The sequence below is a fragment of the Dysidea avara genome, chromosome 6 (genome assembly GCF_963678975.1).
Source record: "Dysidea avara chromosome 6, odDysAvar1.4, whole genome shotgun sequence".
Lineage (NCBI taxonomy): Eukaryota > Metazoa > Porifera > Demospongiae > Dictyoceratida > Dysideidae > Dysidea > Dysidea avara.
The window spans coordinates 26,590,110-26,608,345 of NC_089277.1; the positions used below are offsets into that span (position 1 = coordinate 26,590,110).

The following is an 18,236-nucleotide window of genomic DNA, read 5'->3' on the forward strand; positions in this document are numbered from 1 at the left end:
CAGTCTCTAGTACATAGGATGATGCCAAGCTCTTCAATGGAGTAGAAAATGTTGTAGCATCTGAGATAATTATATTAAACAATGGGATTACACTCATAAAACATGCATAAAACTCTTCAATGACATAAATATATTTCTTACAGTATTATCAAGGTCTAATGCATCAAGTGTTGTCTCAAGCTGGCGGGATCCTTCACAATATTGGCATAGTTCATCATATGTGGGTTCACCATCACTGTCTTTATCCATTTCTGAGAATACACGAAACAACTTCTGATGTGTGCTATTTTCATCACAGCTGTCACTGCTATCATCATCATCATCATCACCCCAGCAGCTGGTTTTACCTCCTATTGTACTAACAGGATCACAACATAATACACAACACTTTAATAAAGCCATGCATATACATCTAAATGTACTTATAGACATGCATACCTTACACCAGGCTTCATCTGCAAGACATATTAATTATCAGAAACTGTACTTACCGGCATGTCAGTAGCTAGCCTGGTTGTTACGTATTTACATATTGCGTATTTGTTACGCTATTACGTAAAGAGACTATCAGACATGAAGTAGTTTGAAAGTCAATGGAAATGCTGACATTAATTTTGTGAATTCTTACAAATTTGTGTCTCACATTGTTGGAAACCTAATACCTAAATATTATAGATCAAGCCTTATATATTCTCCTTTATAATTTGTGGTGTTCTCTATATCTCAGGTTGTAGCGGCAATATCAATTATTTACTAAGGACTAGAAGCTGCTAATAAGTTTCTACTGTGCAGTCTCATGCAATACTAGCTAGCTAGCTACGGCATCAATATAATTTCTCATCGTGATACTTGCATATATAGCAAGAGAGCAAAGTCAGTAGCCGGTGTAATTTTATTACCAATATTTCTAGTATTGCGAGTGTTCACATGCATGTTAGTTCATGCCATAATCTTGCAAAGTTCACTTTTGTGTTTTAGTCTCTTCAACATATTAGCTATTGCTTTAAAAAAATTATCAGTACTAAATGCTATAGGTAATACATGTAGCATGCATGTGGACAGTGATAGCACGCCTTGTGCTTTGATACAACTATAAATAGTGCTCAGCTACCAGCAGCTATGACACTGCTACATACATACATAATATGTACATGATAGCTACACAAATAGTATTTACTATATACAAATGATAGCTGTATTACTTTGTTGTGTGAAGATCACGGCCTCCCTGGCTCAATACTTCAGTCTCTGCTGGTGATTGAGGAGCAACACAGTTCAGTAATGGATTAACAGACTTGAAGCATGCATAAAACTCTTCGAATGAAATCCTGCCATTCTTGTCAAGATCCAGTGCCTCCATGATGTCATCAAGTTGATCTTCACAACAATGGGACAAGTCCTCAAGTGTGATGTAACCGTCTTGATCAGCATCTATCTCGTTGAAAGCTTCGTATAGTTGAAGGTAATAAATATCTTTCTCTTCTGATAATGAACTTGTTTGTATTCGTTCGTTTTGTACCTCAGCCATCACGACGCTGATCAACTCGTAGCTAGCTGGTTTGGCTAACTATGCTCCGGCATAGCTGCAGTCGGCGTTTATGGCATTGTGTACTTTGATCTCAGAAATACCTACAAAACGGCCATGTGAAGTGTAAGGTATCTGTAGAAGTCTTAAACAGAGGTTAGGCCACTCCAAATAAATTCTCTGTTTCCCGTCCACCGCCCGCATCTGGTTACTGCCAGCTCTGAATATTCCATTATTCCGTATTCTTCCATTACTTTCCGGTTATTCTTGCATACTGATGGACTCAGTAAAAGCTATCTTGAAACAGTGTCAGCTCACGTGTCAGCAGTCCTATCAAGCCAGCACAAACTTCACGTTTGTGTTATTTTTGCAACTTACAAAGGAAGGAACAAGCTTATGCATGCTCTTATGCAGCCTTTTTGGCAGTGCCAGGCAAATAATGGTTTGAAAGGCTAGCCAATATTATAATGAAATAATGGAAATAGACCGCCCGCCCGCATGCAAATATGCCTGAGTCCAGGACGGGAAACAGAGAATTTATTTGGAGTGGCCTTATATGTGTTGTTTCGAAATTTGTCACGTGAACGCACAGGCACGTGTTAATCTCACTCCGTATATTTTAGGACATTATTTTTCTAGTGAAAGGTCACGAGCTCAGAATGGATGAGACGGTAGTGATAGTTGGTGCTGTGCGCACACCGATCGGATCCTTCAATGGCAGCCTTAGCAGCCTACCAGCAACCCAACTGGGAAAGGTGGCAGTGGAGGAGGCGTTGAAGAGGGCAAGCGTGAAACCCGTAGACGTGTCTGAAGTGTTCTTTGGCCAAGTATACACCGCAGGTAAGACGTAGTAATTGTGAGTATTTAAAAGTGCTAATGTCAGCCTTATTAATTGTCTGTTACGTTTAGTCCAGTTGTAGGGGGGAATTACCCTCTTTCACACGTTAATAATCTTTGAAGTATTAGGGTATAGAAGCTAGTTAATGTTCTTCATACTTGTTCAATCATAGGATGTGGCTCCAACCCTGCTAGGCAGGTATCGATGGGAGCAGGCCTGCCCAAAGAGGTCCCAGCCACTAGTGTGAACATGTTGTGTGGGTCAGGACTGAAAGCAGTAGTGCTGGGCTACCAGGCCATCAAGTGTGGAGATGCCTCCATTGTTGTAGCTGGTGGAGCAGAGAGCATGAGTCAAGTATGTGTGCATTGCTTGCATTAGACCAAACAGTCACGTTAATATGTAAATCTATGGTGGTTATATAATGGACTCTGTGTCAGCATATCTATCACATACACCTATGAAATAATAATGTATTAGAAGTACAGTGTATTGAATTCATACTGCAAATGGAATTGTTAATGGCCATTTAATGTATACCTCTAATGGTTTTTTTTGTGACCTTAATTTGTATGGTTGACCTTTGTTATTTATGGGTATTGTTCTCACAGACTCCCCATTGTGTCCACATGAGGGCTGGTTACAAGTATGGTAATGTCACTATGATGGATACACTGTTGAAGGATTGTCTGGTGGATCCCTTCCATGACTGTCACATGGGGAATACCGGTATGTCTGTATCATGTGAGCTGTGGTAAATTTTCATGGGCTTAATTTCTTTACGTACACACAAAACTTTTGATAGACCAGTAGCTCATCACTTGCATTTTTACATTAACGTGTGTTTTCTAGCTGAGAATGTGGCCAAACAATGGAAGATCAGTCGAGAGGCACAAGATAAATTTGCTGTACTATCGCAAAACAGAGCTGAGAAGGCACAAAAGGAAAATGTCTTCAAAGATGAAATTGTACCAGTGAGTGTCAAGGCCAAGAAAGGTAGTCATGTACGTAAATACATACATAGCAATTGTGTATCTTATGAGTAGTGTATAAACAAATGCTAGAATTGAGCATTCAAATGTTTGAATGAAAAACTGCAGATTATTTGAATGTTTCTAATATTTAATACCTGCAATCAAAAATTTTAATTTATTGAATCTAAGGAGTAAGACCTATTGTTGTGAGGATTCTATGCATTTACTTGTTGAAGTACTCTTTGTTATAGACAGTAAAGTGAGTGTAAACAGCAGCAAAGTAGTAGTTTTATCACTGTAATCAACCTCACATCTAGCAGGCTAGCTGTCACTTGTTGGCTTCACATGCACCTGACTGTAGACAACAGGCTGTTAACTAAGTGTAAACAACAGCAAAATTAGTACATGTTAACAACTCGACACCTGGCGTGTGTTGTGTCCTGTACTATTTTCAGCTGCACACGACCTAATTATATACATTGGGCATCTGCATATAGGATTCAAATGTTATGAATTTGTATTCGAATGTTCCCAAATGAACATTCGAATTTCAGAACATTCATTTGTGTACTACTTATGAGCTGTTACAGAACATAGTCTGTACACGTATGTAGAAACATTAGTAGCAGCTTTAGAAGTATCTGTTTGGTTTCCTAGCAATAATGTATTTGTGACCAAATTTGGGAAAAATATTGATCTACCATATAGAGGGAAATTTTGGCGGGGAAAAACTTTGGCGAATTTGGTACAAATTCGCCAAAGTTTAACCCACCAATTCCTCGTAGCACCTAAGATTAGCGTCATTATAGCTATAGATTGAGCTTGAATTCACCAAAGTTTATTTCGCCAAATGCAATTTAGTTTGCTATTTGCCAAAGTTTACTCCCACCAAAGTTTCCCTCTATATGGCACATGCAAAGACTTTTGTAATAAAACACATTTAAAAACAATGGCAAACAAATGCAAGTCCCAGAAAAAAAAAGTTACGTATACCTTGGTGGATTCACAAATTCATGGCAAACACAATCAGCCAAGATTCAACATCGTACATCGTTGTATCAGTGAGTTATGATGGTTTATGTAGGTACCTGTAGATTCTTTTCTTGACGGCTAGCTTCTGTCCATATCGATTTATTTGCTCATTCAGCTGTCTAGTGCTGTACAGGGTGTATTTCCCACTCTGCTTAACTTATGAAGCTGTCCATTCCTCTGTCCCTATACGTAGACAACAAAAAGTGAGTTTTGAAAAAAAGTGCAGATATTGATGATCTTTAAAGTTGGGTCACATTTGGTGTTCTTGACACAATTAGTTTACAGTTTAAAAATATCTGTTTGGTTCTCAGCAATATTATTCATAATGTGTTACAATTGATATCTGTTGTAGCTACTGTTACTGTTGATACTGATGAGTTCCCACGTCATGGTACCTCCGTGGAGGGTCTGTCAAAACTCCGACCAGCTTTTGTCACTGATGGAACTGGGACTGTGACAGCTGGAAATGCATCTGGTGAGTCATTGCTGTTGCTATACAGTATGTAGCTCGAACAGCAGATCCTAATTTGCTTATTTTAATTTATAATTTACTAATGTTAAAGCATGTACTATAAACTTATTGGGCCACGTAACAAATGATTAACTTAATTTAGAGCTAGAACAAACATTTGATTTGCACAGATATTTGCTCAGTTGTGCTAGTATTTGAATACCTCAATAAGTTTTCAATTACAAAGCAACTAAGCTTTTATCAATAATTGCAGTATGTTGTGTGGCGTTTGTGAGCGGATTTTAGGAAGTTGTTTTCAAATTCTACTTGCAATGAAGCATATTTCTGTATATATTTACAGTTACATTTTCTTCTGGTATATGGTAGAGTACTGCTATGGAATTTTGGATGGAGAATTACTCATAAATGACATATTCAAACTGCTTGAATTTATGTAATAGTTGTATCAGCCCTCGTGATACAACTGATATGTACCATGCCAATTGCAGGCTAAGAGCCCAAGAGCGATTAATCACCCAAGCTAATACGACACCAATCAATGAATTTATTATATAGACCAACTTATAAAATTTGATTATGGGACAGCAGCAACTAACGTTGTAACTATGTTTGTTAACATGAACAGGCAAGTCCTAAGAGTATCATGGGAAAAATCAATTGAGCGATTTTACAAGTATTTTAATGCCGTTGCATCTGTTTACAGATTGTTTACAACAGTTACTAAATACCTATAGGGTAAGCTTTGTTGTAGAGTGTTTATCTTGTGTTACTCGAAAAGTGGTCATGGTCGTATTCAAAAATGCTGCGAGCCATTTGTGAATATGCTATAGCACTAGTTCTCACCTTAAACCAACATTTCTCAACCCATAGGATGGCAAGGGTGACAAATTGCTTCTGTCTGAATGCTGTAGGATGCAAAATCGGATGCATGGCTTTCATCATGTGACCAATAATAAATTCCCACAATCGATTTTGGCTTGAATTTTTAGATAAAGAAATTGGTGGTACTGCTCCACATGGTTTAACTTGAATGTAGCAAGGCCAGCCAGGCTTTATAAGATGTGTACCCTGAAATTTGCCTTTAAAGTTAGGTGGCTTCATGGAGCATTTGCTCATTGTACCATTCAAACTACTTGAATACTAGATTTGATATTCATTTCGACTACTTGACATGGTCACTATACTGAAGGGGTCTTATTAATGAGGTCATGAAATACAGTACGCCTTAGTTATATTTACGGTCTTATTGATATGGTCACTATAATGAGGTGGTCTTCTTAATGAGGTCATGAATTGCATCTTAGCTATGTTCGGGACTTCTTTAACATGGTCACTATTATGAGGTAGTCTTATTAAAACTGTCACAAGTGTACCTTTGCCATATCTATATTTGGGACCTTGTAGATTTTGTGAGCTACTGTGCTTTACTTAGATAGTTGTAATATTAGTGGTTGATACTCAATGCACCATACATGCAGGAGTGTTGTTCACATGAACGTACATGGCTTAACTTGTACAGCTACTTTAAAAACAATTTTAATGTTTTAATTACAAGTACGTAGATGGAAAATGAAGAATTTTAAGTTCGATTAGGGATCATAGAAAAAAAGTAAGGAAACAATGGAGGTTGCCTACACCTGGAGATTTACTAGTGGACAATTAATCCCTTCCTTGTACTTGTTTGTTTACCTTTTTGTAACATTGTCATGACTGGTGAACACATGCATACCACATCAAAGGAAAGGATGGTGTCAGAGATAATGTTTTCGACTGAACACGCACCCAAACTCAAAAGCGAAGTGGCCTATACACTTCACTTTCAGCTGTGTTCAGCCCGTTTCACAGCACTACAAATGAAGAACAGTAGGAGAACTGCCTCTGCAATCAATCCAGCCACCACGGAAAACACAGACAATTCCCATTTACAAATGTAGGGAAGCCATCAAGCTACCACGAATCGACATCTGAATCGACATCTTGGGCTATCAGCAAAAGAAATGGGACACAAAGGAGGACAATATTGAATAAAACTTTTTTTTAAATTTGTAGCAATCTATTGGAAGCATTTAGGGTCATACTGAAGACACTTTTGGGCTTGGTTACCTAACCAATACTGCCAATACTGCCAAGGAATCAGGATGGTACGTATTGTGTAGCTGATTTTTGGGTGATTTTTTTTGGCTATAAAAAACCCAATTTTTTTCACGATTTCTACTTGATATACAGTACTACTGTATTTTATAACTATACTGTATGATAAGGTGGTTTATTATACGTCCTTATCGTAAATACTACTGTTACAGTAGTTTAAATATTTGTTCCTCATAGGGATGAATGATGGAGGAGCAGCTGTAGTGGTAGCAGCAGCAAGTCAACTCACAAAGTTAGGCATTGATACTCCTCCAATGGCTAAGATTGTGTCATGGGCACAAGTTGGAGTGGATCCTCTAATAATGGGAATCAGTCCAATAACTGCCATCAAGAAAGCTGTGAGTATATTCTACACTCTAATTGTCTGAACAGTGTAGTTGTTGCATTCTGCATACATAACACACACCATAAAATTTAACTCATGGAATCTCTGTACGTGTCTGTTGCGTTATTTAGAGTTTTTGGACTACTAATTACATACCACGCATGCGCAATTACAAAAATGCAGTGGTCCATTACCTAATCCTATTTACAACCTAAATATAAGTTCTAACACACTCCCCCTGTTTGGTCTCAGAGGGAACAAACACTATAACTAATGACCAGTCCAAGTTCTTCGGACAGCTTCTCCAAGTACCGCTGCTTGGCGTCGGGGTCTAGTTGAATCAGTAGAAGCAGCAGCATCAACTTGTTCTATTTCAGTTTCGGTTGCATCAAGCACAGTTGGTGATGACTCTAGAAGATCCGTAGCAGTGGTACTCTCTTCTTCAGCTTCAGGATCTGCAACTTCAATGGGGACTAGATGTACAATGCTTCGCTTCAACACTTTAGGTAGTCCATTCTCATTAGCCACATTAACTAAAGCAGCCCTTGCCCTTCCATCACTGCCCTTCAGTAGTTCAACTATCCTCCCCAACCTCCAAAATACTCGCTTTGCATTGTCATCCTTGAGGATTACTACATCGCCAACATTGATAACAGGCAGTTGACCCTTCAGTTGAACTCCTCTGAACGCTCGCAAATTTAAGAGATAATCTTTCCTCCAGCAATTAATCAACTGTGTTAGAAGGTGTCGGTGGTTCTTGGATCGTCGAGTAAGTGTCTTGTGAGTGCTACACACTTCTAGATGGCTTGCACTGGGAGTTGTTACAAGTCTTCGTCCATAAATAAGATGTGCAGGAGTGAGAGCATAGCTAATGCCTTCCTGATCGTCGTAGACGAATGTTAATGGACGGGCATTGATAACCGACTCAATCTCAACAAGCAGGGTAGCTAGCTCTTCAAATTTCAATGTACGTCTTCCCACAATCTTTTTCAGACATCGTTTGACACTTCTAACCATGCGTTCCCAGAACCCACCCCACCAAGGTGCTCTGGGAACAATAAACTTCCAGCTGGTACGTTGATTGGTCAAGTAGTGATTAACTTCTGGAGAACGACAGATTCCTCTTATTTCCTTTGACGACGACTTGAAAGTCTTGGCATTGTCGGATAGCAGAGTGGCCGGAAGTCCACGTCGCCCAACAAATCTCCTGAAGGCCAACAGGAATGAATCAACATTCATTCCACGTGTGAGTTCTAAGTGTACAGCAAGTGTAGAAGCACACGTGAACAAACAAATATATGCCTTTGAGGTATCTTTCTCATCCGTGGATTCACTAAAGTACAATGGACCGGCAAAATCTATCCCTGTATGGGAGAATGGGGGATCATCAGAAACCCTACAAGCTGGCAAATCTGGGGATGGGTGAGAACCATATGGAAGCCCTTCAAGTTTCCTGCATACCACACATGATCTTACAATTGCCTTTACTACCTGTCTTCCTCGTAAAATCCAGTATCGTTCACGGAGAGCTACTAGTGTGTCATTTATACCTCCGTGTTTCATTCTGGCATGCATATCAGTAACCAACAATTTGACAACGTGGTGCTTTGATGGCAACAAAATAGGGTTCTTCTCAGTGGTTGACAACTTAGCCTTATTAATTTTCCCCTTGCATCTCAACAGAGTCTGGTCATCAATGAATAAACCAAACTGGTCAATATAGGGTGACTTACCAGAGCTGGTAAAACCTTCCAAATAAGTTAACTCTTTCTCAAAAGCCTGGGCTCGAATACAGCATACCCAGAGTACCTCAGCTCTGTTCAATTCCATTGCATCTAATGTAGCATTGTACTGAGTAAGTGCCCTCCCCCGTGTCATCTCAACAAAATGCAATACTCGAGCTGTAACACGTAGCAAGCAGTTAAGACTGCTGTACTTCTGACAGTCAATGATGTTAGAAAGATTCAGGGCACTTCCTGTGACAGTTGCCAAAACGTGAGTTTGTGGTTGCGGGGATCTCACTAACTCTGTGAGTGCCACTACATCACTTGCCGGTTCAATTTGCCTAGGCCAATCTTCGTTATGTGACTTCAAAAATAAAGGTCCTTCCAACCATGTGGTGCAATCAAACAGTTTCTGGGCATTTAAACCCCTTGAGGGGAAATTTGCAGGATTAAGAGATCCAGGACAGTGCCTCCATTGGTCTCTCAGTGTGGTCGCTCGAATTTCATTAGCACGTCGTGAAACATACTGTTTCCACACCTTATCACTCTTAATCCAGAACAATGCTGTTGTGGAATCTGTCCAATAAGTGACTTTCAATTCTCGTGGACAATTCTTCAGAACCGTAGTGACAAGTCGAAGCTTGTGCAACCATGGTGCTACCATAGTCGTTCAAAGGACCTGACAGAAGCCATCCTAGTTTGCTGCCCAGTGCCACTGGACCACTATCACCTACAACTGTGTCTCCAGTCACAATGCTCCAATAATAGTCTGAGCCCACAAGAACATCTATGGATTTCTTCGAATCATGGAAATCCCCATCTGCCAATTCTAGGCCATCTAAGTGTTCATATTCACAAACATTCACCATAGCAGGGAGGGAAGAACTGATAACAGGGGATGTATAAGCAACTATGTCAAGGACTTCACCACCATTTGAGGTCTCAATCTGGAGATTCACAACATCACAAGATCTGGGATCAAAGGATGCACTACCAAATGTGTTTAAATGTAATTTTTCCTTCCGAATTGGTTCAATGCCCAGTCTCTCTTTCAAAGTCTTGGTAATATATGAGAGTTGACTACCACTGTCAAGCAGCATTCTAATGGACACCCTTCCTGCTGGTCCCACAGCTACAGCTCTTGCTGTTTGTAGAAGTATTACTCTTTTTCCCTTGTTGGGCTTGCTATCTGTACTAGCGGTAGCATTCACAGTTTCCTCTATGTCATTAGCAGGTTTTGGTGGTAGTGGTTGCTTATCACAAATGGACTGATGGTGACGTCGGTTGCAATACCGGCAATTCCTGGGGCTGTCACAATCCTTCGATTTATGGCGTAACTTCAAACAATTAAAGCACCGCCCAGCCTTCAATAAAATATCCCTGCGATCCTTTATTTCAGTAACCTTCATGCACGAAGCTGAAAAATGATCCCGTTCACAGAACACACACTGGGGCTTATAATGGCTGGCTATAAAAGAGCTAACTGTGGGAGTGACTCGAGGTGGCACAGGAGTTGTCTTGGAGTTGCTGATAGCTGCCCCTTCACTTACTTCTCGGGCCTCCACTTCCTGCTTTATTATCTTGAGTACATTGTCAATCTTCCACACCTCCTTACCGGTTTCTCGAGCAATTCTCAGACGGATATCGTTAGGCAGTTTGGCCATGATAACTGGGATAAGGAAACTCCCATACTGTTCAGACGTAACATCCAATGCTTCAAGGCCTCGAATGTGCACCATAATCTTATCAAAAACAACACGAAAGGAACTAGGCCACTCATTCACACAATTCGCAACTTTCATTAATCCTTCCATATGGGTACAGATGATCTGTTGTGGATCACCAAAGCGATCCTTCAACTTTGCAACAGCAGAATCATAGTTACTCTCTGTTAAAGGTAGTCCCTGTACTGTCTTGTATGCTGTGCCTTCTAATAGAGAGTTTAAGTAATTAAATTTGTCTATCTTGGGGATTGCTTCATTGTCGTGCACGGCAGACTGAAACGAGTCCCAAAAAGTTGTCCAGTTCTTTACATCACCCTTGAATTTTGGTAAGGTTAGCTTGGGCAGTCGTGCCTTGGCTTGTGGAACTGGTGGAGCAACAACAACAGGGCTTGATGGAGGTACAGCAGGCAAAGAAACAGCAGAAGATTGTTTTATCTTCAATTTACAATCAATAACCCTTGCAACAATAGTTTCAGACTCATTCACTTCAGTTTCTATAGCCTCCACTTCACAGAGGCTCAGTATCTTCTCATCCATGTCACTAAGCAGCTTCAATTTTCCGTCAAGTTGTTCTTTTATAACAGTTAGCTTGTTGCGCTGTTCAGGAGTCAGCGAATCACTACTCAATATTCCTTCTGCTTTGTGAACAAGTTTTGTAACTACGCCACGAATGGCACGTGACCTCTCCAGAGAGCGGGTGGTTTCTTCAGATGCCATCACACTAAAAAAAGAATCAAGAACACAACAGTTAACACGAACGAAATCTCTTTCCTTAGCTGGTACCGTTAATAGACTGCCACGGTACCACAACTTTTTAGTGGTTGGTTAAGAATATTATGACTAAGGCTCTTAACGAATTTTCACAGCGAGTTCCAACTGGAAATCAGATCAGAATCCTATCAGACGTTCATTCAGGTCACAAACTGGCGAGTAGTCTTCAAACTGTCGGTTCTTTCGGCTAGCTCGTGCCCCACGTTGGGCGCCAGATGTTGCATTATTTAGAGTTTTTGGACTACTAATTACATACCACGCATGCGCAATTACAAAAATGTAGTTTTCCATTACCTAATCCTATTTACAACCTAAATATAAGTTCTAACAGTGTCTAAAAGATAAGTACATTGCATTAAAGAATGCACTTTTCATCAGTACTTGGTAGAACTGTAAATTATCTATAGTATGTAATTTATATTGTGCAGTACACTCATTTCTATTTTATTATTCTAATAGAACATGCAGTTATACACTATGTAAAGTTCCACTTAACACCATTTGTGTCCAGATTTTACAAAACTGATCCAAATCGCACATCAGGCAAAATCAAACTAACACCACCAGTGGATGGCTACACTATTGTACTACGTACTAGTTTTGACCCTCGGGACTACTCAAACTACTCGAGGCTGGTTTTAACAGACGTCTTTCTGGGTGGTATGGAGAGCTTGAAGGGTGGTTTCCGGCCTTGTAAATTAAGGACCTGGCTTGGCAAGAATCAGTGGCTTACTGGTGGAAAGCCTAATAATGTTGGCCTGACATTTTTTCTGTTGATTTTACTACATATCAGCCACTGAGGAACTAGCACAGCCCTGTAATCTCGTGTCTGGACTCCAATTGTGGTCTGCCTCCATTTTGAAATCTATATCTTGCCCACCCTGCTACCCCCCACCCTCCTCCCCTTTGTGAGCACTCACGATACTAGTTCGCTCATCCAACTGCTCAGATTTTTTATCTTATTTGGCGGTTGAAAGGTAATAGATTGATGCTTCTTTTGTGTAAATTTCATACGCGTGCTTGCTATCCTTAACAAGTTATGCTGACTTGAATTCTTTAAAACCATTTATCTCGAAACTTCTTATGTGCGATTTGGATCGTTTTCCCAAAATCCAGTCTCATTTGTAACTTGTGTTTATGTAGGTTGATAAAGCAGGATGGAGTTTGGATGAAGTTGACCTGTTTGAGATCAATGAAGCATTTGCCTCACAATCTGTGGCCATACAACAAGACTTGAAGCTTGATGCAGAAAAGGTAATAGTTGTGTAATCTGTCTGTATGTTCTGATTGTTTAGGTATTCTGTTTACTAAAAAGCTAATGTGCTAATCGTTTTGGGACACACCCATACATCATTTTTTTATATGCTATCAAGCACATCCTTAGTGTCTAAATGTGATTTATTTGTTTCTTGTGTGGATCAGGATTGATTACGTGATTGCTGTATTAGAGCATTGAATGTTCAATTAGAATATTTCAATTGTTCATTGCTTAATATACCTCAAAAGTATAGTGGAAAATCAGTATAGTTTTACCGGTTAATAGCTGTCGCTATTATTATAACTTTCAGCAAGAAAAATCCTGCTGCTACTATGAGAAGGCAGCTACTATCTGAGTGCGGCTACTGTGAGCTTGTGTTGCAGGGCATTTATCCAAATTTTCAAATGGCTGACCTTGTTTAAAGTGGTACTGAACCAATTAAGTCCAGCTGCAGAAAATAGTTTGTTTCAACCCATGTGTTTAATGAGCTATTTTAGGGTGGCCTAAAACTTTGGTGGTGCACAACTTAATCTACACCCATAAAGCTGTTATGATAGCCTGTGATGCTTTAGTGTAGCATACAAAGTTTCGTGACATAACACGCTTTCATTTTTCGCCTATATAACTCTGAAGTTTCAAGCCGATTTTTAAAATAACTTGACCAATGAGCAACCAAGTGCTAAGCCACTTTGATTCCAACCATTTCTCACTAAAGACCAGTCTATTTTGCTTTTTTTTCCACCTATTTTCCTTTCCAGCAATTCTTTTATTTTTCACCTATTATGCTCCATATTTTGCTCAAGAATTATATATTTTGCTCAGTATTAATCTTTGTTAATTAACCATTTCAAAGTGTAAAGCTACAATTTCACTTTAAAGTGACTGTTCTATTTGACTATCTCAATCTGCACTTGCTATTGCCATTAGAGCTGTGAACCTGATAACAAATTCAAAACCAGTTAACTGGTTGCCAATAACTGGCAGTTAACTGGTTAACTGGTTTTGTGTAATAAAGTGATTCTAGCAGGCATAATAGGTACTCAATAAGCTTGCTGGAAGCTTTAGGGTGGTACCAAAGTGACCATCAACATCCTGTCTTACAGTAACAGTTATTACAATCTACACATGCTTTAAGGTTTGTTATGATGTTAACACTTGTCAGCATACCATGTGGGTGGGTAACAACATAATTGGCTGACCTAGACAATACCGGTTATTAGGTTAATAACCGGTTTTTTTACATACCAGTTCACAGCACTACTTACCATGTACGTATAGCAAGGAGCTAGAAAATTTTGCTAAACACATGTGACTGGTGACTGTTCTATTAGGGTATCTCAATTGCCACTTGCTCTTCCCAATACAATTAACTACGTACTGTTGATATTTTATCTTGTGTGACTGTTCTATAGAGTATCTCGATCTTTTGTGCAATTTGTATGTTCACTTCACAAAAATTACACCTATTATGCCAGCATTTTGCTCATTGCTTTTACCCACCCATTTTGCCATAAATTTTGCCGGTGAAATTGATGCGTCCCTATTTCTCACCTTGTGTAACAATTGTACGCTTTCCTTTTCACTGATAAAACAACATGGAAACTAGTGAAAATGCACACCTGTGGACTACAACATTGGCTAACAACTCCATCAAGCCCGAATCACGAAAATTTGAAGCGTACTATTGTAGAGTAACACTTACCCGATGCCCATACCTAATTTTGATGGTCTGTGGTGCATAATTTTGAAGTTGTTTAAGGAGATGGTGTGGTTAGTCAGGGCGCGGTCCGTATAATAGTAATTATGCGATGGTAGCTGGCGCTGTTCACCAGTGAATTAACCAGAATTGTGACAAGCTAATAGTTTTAAAGCACAAATAACATTAGTTGTATCAACAACAGTAGCTAGACAGTCTGATAGGGCTTGTTCTGTTAGTGGATTTCCACGTTTTTTCGTGCATTACCACAAACATGCTGTCCAATTAACTTTGTACGGCTGTCCTTATTGGTGCAGCGCCACCTTAGCCATCCTTTAGTAGTGTTGTTCTCAAAAAATATTCCTGGTGCAAAACAGCTTTTTTGCTTGATTCATCCCTCAAATGTTTGTTGTAAACACTTGCATTAGCATATCCAGATACAAGCCGCAGCTCTTATGGCAATAATTCAAGATTGTGCTGCGACTATTATGTGAGCCGCGGCTATTATCTGGTAAAATATGGTAATCTATGACTACAGCATGAAAACACTACTAGTCATGCAGTTTTTGCATATGAGAATACTTGCTTGCCTGTGCTACTGATGGTAGTGTGTATCTACACGCTCTATTGCCACAACTCTTATAACATAGAACCAGTTGCAGGTAGTAGTGCCTGAAATGTAGCTTTTTAGTGTGTGTCTCTAAACCAGATCACATTGCGACCAGATGGGTAACGTGAAGATAGCTTTGCATCATCAACTTTGTGTCTACATTGTGGGACTACAGTAATAAAAATGTTTCTTGTTTATCATATACAGGTCAATGTTAATGGAGGAGCGATAGCCCTGGGCCACCCAGTGGGATCATCAGGAGCTCGTATATTAGTAACACTACTGTATGGTATGAAGAGGAGGAATGCTAAGAAGGGTGTGGCTTCTCTGTGTATTGGAGGAGGAATGGGAATCGCTATCTGTGTAGAAACATTGTGAACCATTTGCTATAGAGAAAATGTATAAGTAATGTTAACAGCTAAATTTAAATAGTTAAATTATAAGAAAGTGACAGTAATTCTTTTGATGAAGAAAGAACACTGCATAATTTAATTTTGTACTTGTGTAACCGCAGTATTTGTAAATAGCTGGAAAAATTCAAACTATCATTGGACATCATCATTGAACAAGTGGAGCCTGTTAATATGTATACTTGAAATTCACAACAAAAGTGTAATTTAGATTCTAGACGCTTATGATCATTAATGGTCCCAAAGCATGTGAAATTATTATTTTGTGGGAATGAAAACTGCAAAGAAAGATCTAACAAAATATTTAAATACTCTAATAAAGCAGTCAAATGTTTCACAAAATGTGTTTCTAAAGTACTCCGTAAACTTTGTTTTTGCGGTCTGCTGGAATCAAATCACTTACATCCCATTTAAATTTGTATCACTCCCCACTTTACCATGTACAAAAGGAAACCAATACTAGTATCAGTACACATTATAGAAAGTTAATGCATTAATTTTACTTTTTTTGATATGCAATTAGTTACTTTTGGAAAGTTATGACCCCAATCCTGTTGCAAAAAAAATTTTAAAGTGTTACAGTTCCATACTGTGTGTACGTCAGGTACATGCAGTATACTGTCATGCATATAGTATCAGGCTGATCCAGAGGGTGGTCATATATTCTAACATAGATACTCAACTGTCTATAATACCTGTACAACACTAGTGTATCTGACATCAAATCTAGTGTATAAAATCACTAAAACTGAATTTTTGGTCTGTGTATTTGCCTGCTTGCAGCTTACCTGCCTGACCATAGTATAGCTATGCACACAAATATAGCATGTACAGGAGATGGTAGTAGCTAGCTAGTCAAAGACATACACAGTTGATGAGTTCTAAGTGTGCAAACTGTTGACAATAATTATTATTACAAAGACCAAAAAAGTTTTAAAATTGCCAGAACAATTTTTGTGTGTTGGTATTTAGACAACAACAAAACTGAGGTTAGAGAGATTATTAACCATGTTCATTTGTTTGACTACACATGCATCTCAATGCATGACTGCATGTGCTTACAAATAGAATACTTTGTAACCAGGAGACTCTCCCTATACTGCTGTCACAACAGTTTACATATCTTATTCTAGGAATGCCACACTTCACAACTTAGCTAGATTAGATATTTGTATTTGTGTGCATAATTATACACATAACACTATAATGCTCCAAAAATGGCTGAGCATTATGCTTTTGAGCAGTGCTAGAAAAATCACCCATCATGTTTTTTGAAGAAAAAAAAGCCCATTATAATATGTGACCAGGCCTGCGAAAACAGGGCATGTGGGTACAAACTACACCCCTTCACACTGCAGGTCATATCTCAGTACTGGAACAGAATATGTTCATTCTGTAATTTGCATAATAAAGCCAATTCAATGCTGGCTAAGAGCTGAAAATTGTATTGCTATAGCAAAATGGTATAAAAAGTTGTCAGTGATGGACCTTTGAAAAATTAGGCAAAACTCATGTACCCACATGCCCTATTTTCGCAGGCCCAGTCACATATTCACAATTATGCCACTGTCTTTGGCCAACAATGTCAGTTTATCAGGGCCACCCAACAAAATTAAGGGGCCCAGGGCAAAGAGTTAAAGTGGGGCCCCACCGCCCCAGGGGCAAGGAGGTTTCCACTCTGAATCATAACTTCACCCAAGCTGTAAGTCAAAGACCAAAAAAAAAATGGAAAGAAAGAAAAAAAGAAGGTCATTACATGCTGACAATGACAATAGCTACCCCTCACCAGCCATATCTTCTTATTTATAAGCTTGCTACACTGCTTCTCTGAAAAATACTGTGACTGCTCTATTAGAGTATCTATATCTGACTGCCCTATTAGAGTATATCAATCTTTTAAACAGGTATTCAAGGGGCGCTTGATGGGGCCTCCTGGGGCCCCTTTCAGGATGGGGCCTGGGGCAAAATACCCCAGTTACCCCCTGTGGGCAGCCCTGCAGTTTATTGCAGGATCAAACCATTTACATTGACATTTCAGCTTCTATTCTTTTAGCTAGTTGCTATGTTAGAGTATTTCATTTCTACCTGACTGCTTTTATTTTTGTGTGACTGTTCTATTAGAATTTCTGAATACTTCATTGGAGTACGTAAATTTTTAAATTGCGGATTTTGTAAACTTTATAAATGCTTCAAAATTCCAGCATGATATGGCGTGATGATGCCTATTATTCCCAAAATTATACCGCCGTAAATGTCATATCCCTGACACTATTTGATAGACTTAGGAGTGAGCACACTTAAGTACAATAGTAGAAGAACCTAGTACACCTGTATTAAAGATGGAATGTGTTATAATAAAGATAATGGTTTATCAAGTTAGCATTAAGCACTTCTCATAGTACTTCTTCTTAGCATTTATATCATAATGCATATTGTATCTGCACAGTATACAGTACAGTAACATTCATTTAAGTGATCCACTTAAATATTATGGACAATGATATTAATATTATAACATGCTGGTGTACTACGAGTATTATTTTTAGCTGAGTCAAATATGCTCAAAATTTTTCTCAAAATGCTTTCAGGATTTTCCCAAAATTAGTATTCCTATTATGCTGGTATTATGCTCCAACATTTCTTACAATTACCTTGGAAACTTTTTAATCAGTGGATGCTAAAAGTATTTCACTACAAAGTGACTGTGCTATTAGAGAATATTGATCTAA

General features: G+C 38.9%; 3 protein-coding genes across 3 annotated transcripts in view; 1 reads left to right on the forward strand and 2 right to left on the reverse strand.

Annotated features, from left to right (window-relative positions):
- The window catches only part of LOC136257452 (uncharacterized), a 226,695-nt gene that overhangs the window by 195,491 nt on the left and 12,968 nt on the right, over positions 1 to 18,236 (reverse strand). The window lies entirely within an intron of this gene.
- On the reverse strand, positions 60 to 1,708 carry LOC136258005 (16 kDa calcium-binding protein-like). Its single transcript, XM_066051303.1, has 2 exons — positions 1,203 to 1,708; positions 60 to 358 (listed from the first exon to the last, which is right to left on the reverse strand). Exons 1-2 carry the CDS (start codon positions 1,526 to 1,528, stop codon positions 94 to 96), a joined length of 591 nt encoding a protein of 196 aa, XP_065907375.1. The 5' UTR covers positions 1,529 to 1,708; the 3' UTR covers positions 60 to 93.
- On the forward strand, positions 2,130 to 15,650 carry LOC136258023 (acetyl-CoA acetyltransferase, cytosolic-like). Its single transcript, XM_066051321.1, has 8 exons — positions 2,130 to 2,365; positions 2,536 to 2,717; positions 2,972 to 3,089; positions 3,213 to 3,356; positions 4,719 to 4,841; positions 7,167 to 7,327; positions 12,677 to 12,787; positions 15,305 to 15,650. Exons 1-8 carry the CDS (start codon positions 2,185 to 2,187, stop codon positions 15,473 to 15,475), a joined length of 1,191 nt encoding a protein of 396 aa, XP_065907393.1. The 5' UTR covers positions 2,130 to 2,184; the 3' UTR covers positions 15,476 to 15,650.

What these genes read in the sequence shown, in the direction of transcription:
- LOC136258005 (XM_066051303.1), bottom strand. Translation starts at nt 1,528, where the DNA reads ATGGCTGAGGTACAAAACGAACGAATACAAACAAGTTCATTATCAGAA. An exon ending in CGTGATCTTCACACAACAAA is followed by an intron (nt 359 to 1,202) that starts GTAATACAGCTA and finishes TGATCCTGTTAG; the next exon opens with TACAATAGGAGGTAAAACCA.
- LOC136258023 (XM_066051321.1), top strand. Translation starts at nt 2,185, where the DNA reads ATGGATGAGACGGTAGTGATAGTTGGTGCTGTGCGCACACCGATCGGA. An exon ending in CTGTCACATGGGGAATACCG is followed by an intron (nt 3,090 to 3,212) that starts GTATGTCTGTAT and finishes TGTGTTTTCTAG; the next exon opens with CTGAGAATGTGGCCAAACAA. An exon ending in GAGTGTCAAGGCCAAGAAAG is followed by an intron (nt 3,357 to 4,718) that starts GTAGTCATGTAC and finishes TATCTGTTGTAG; the next exon opens with CTACTGTTACTGTTGATACT.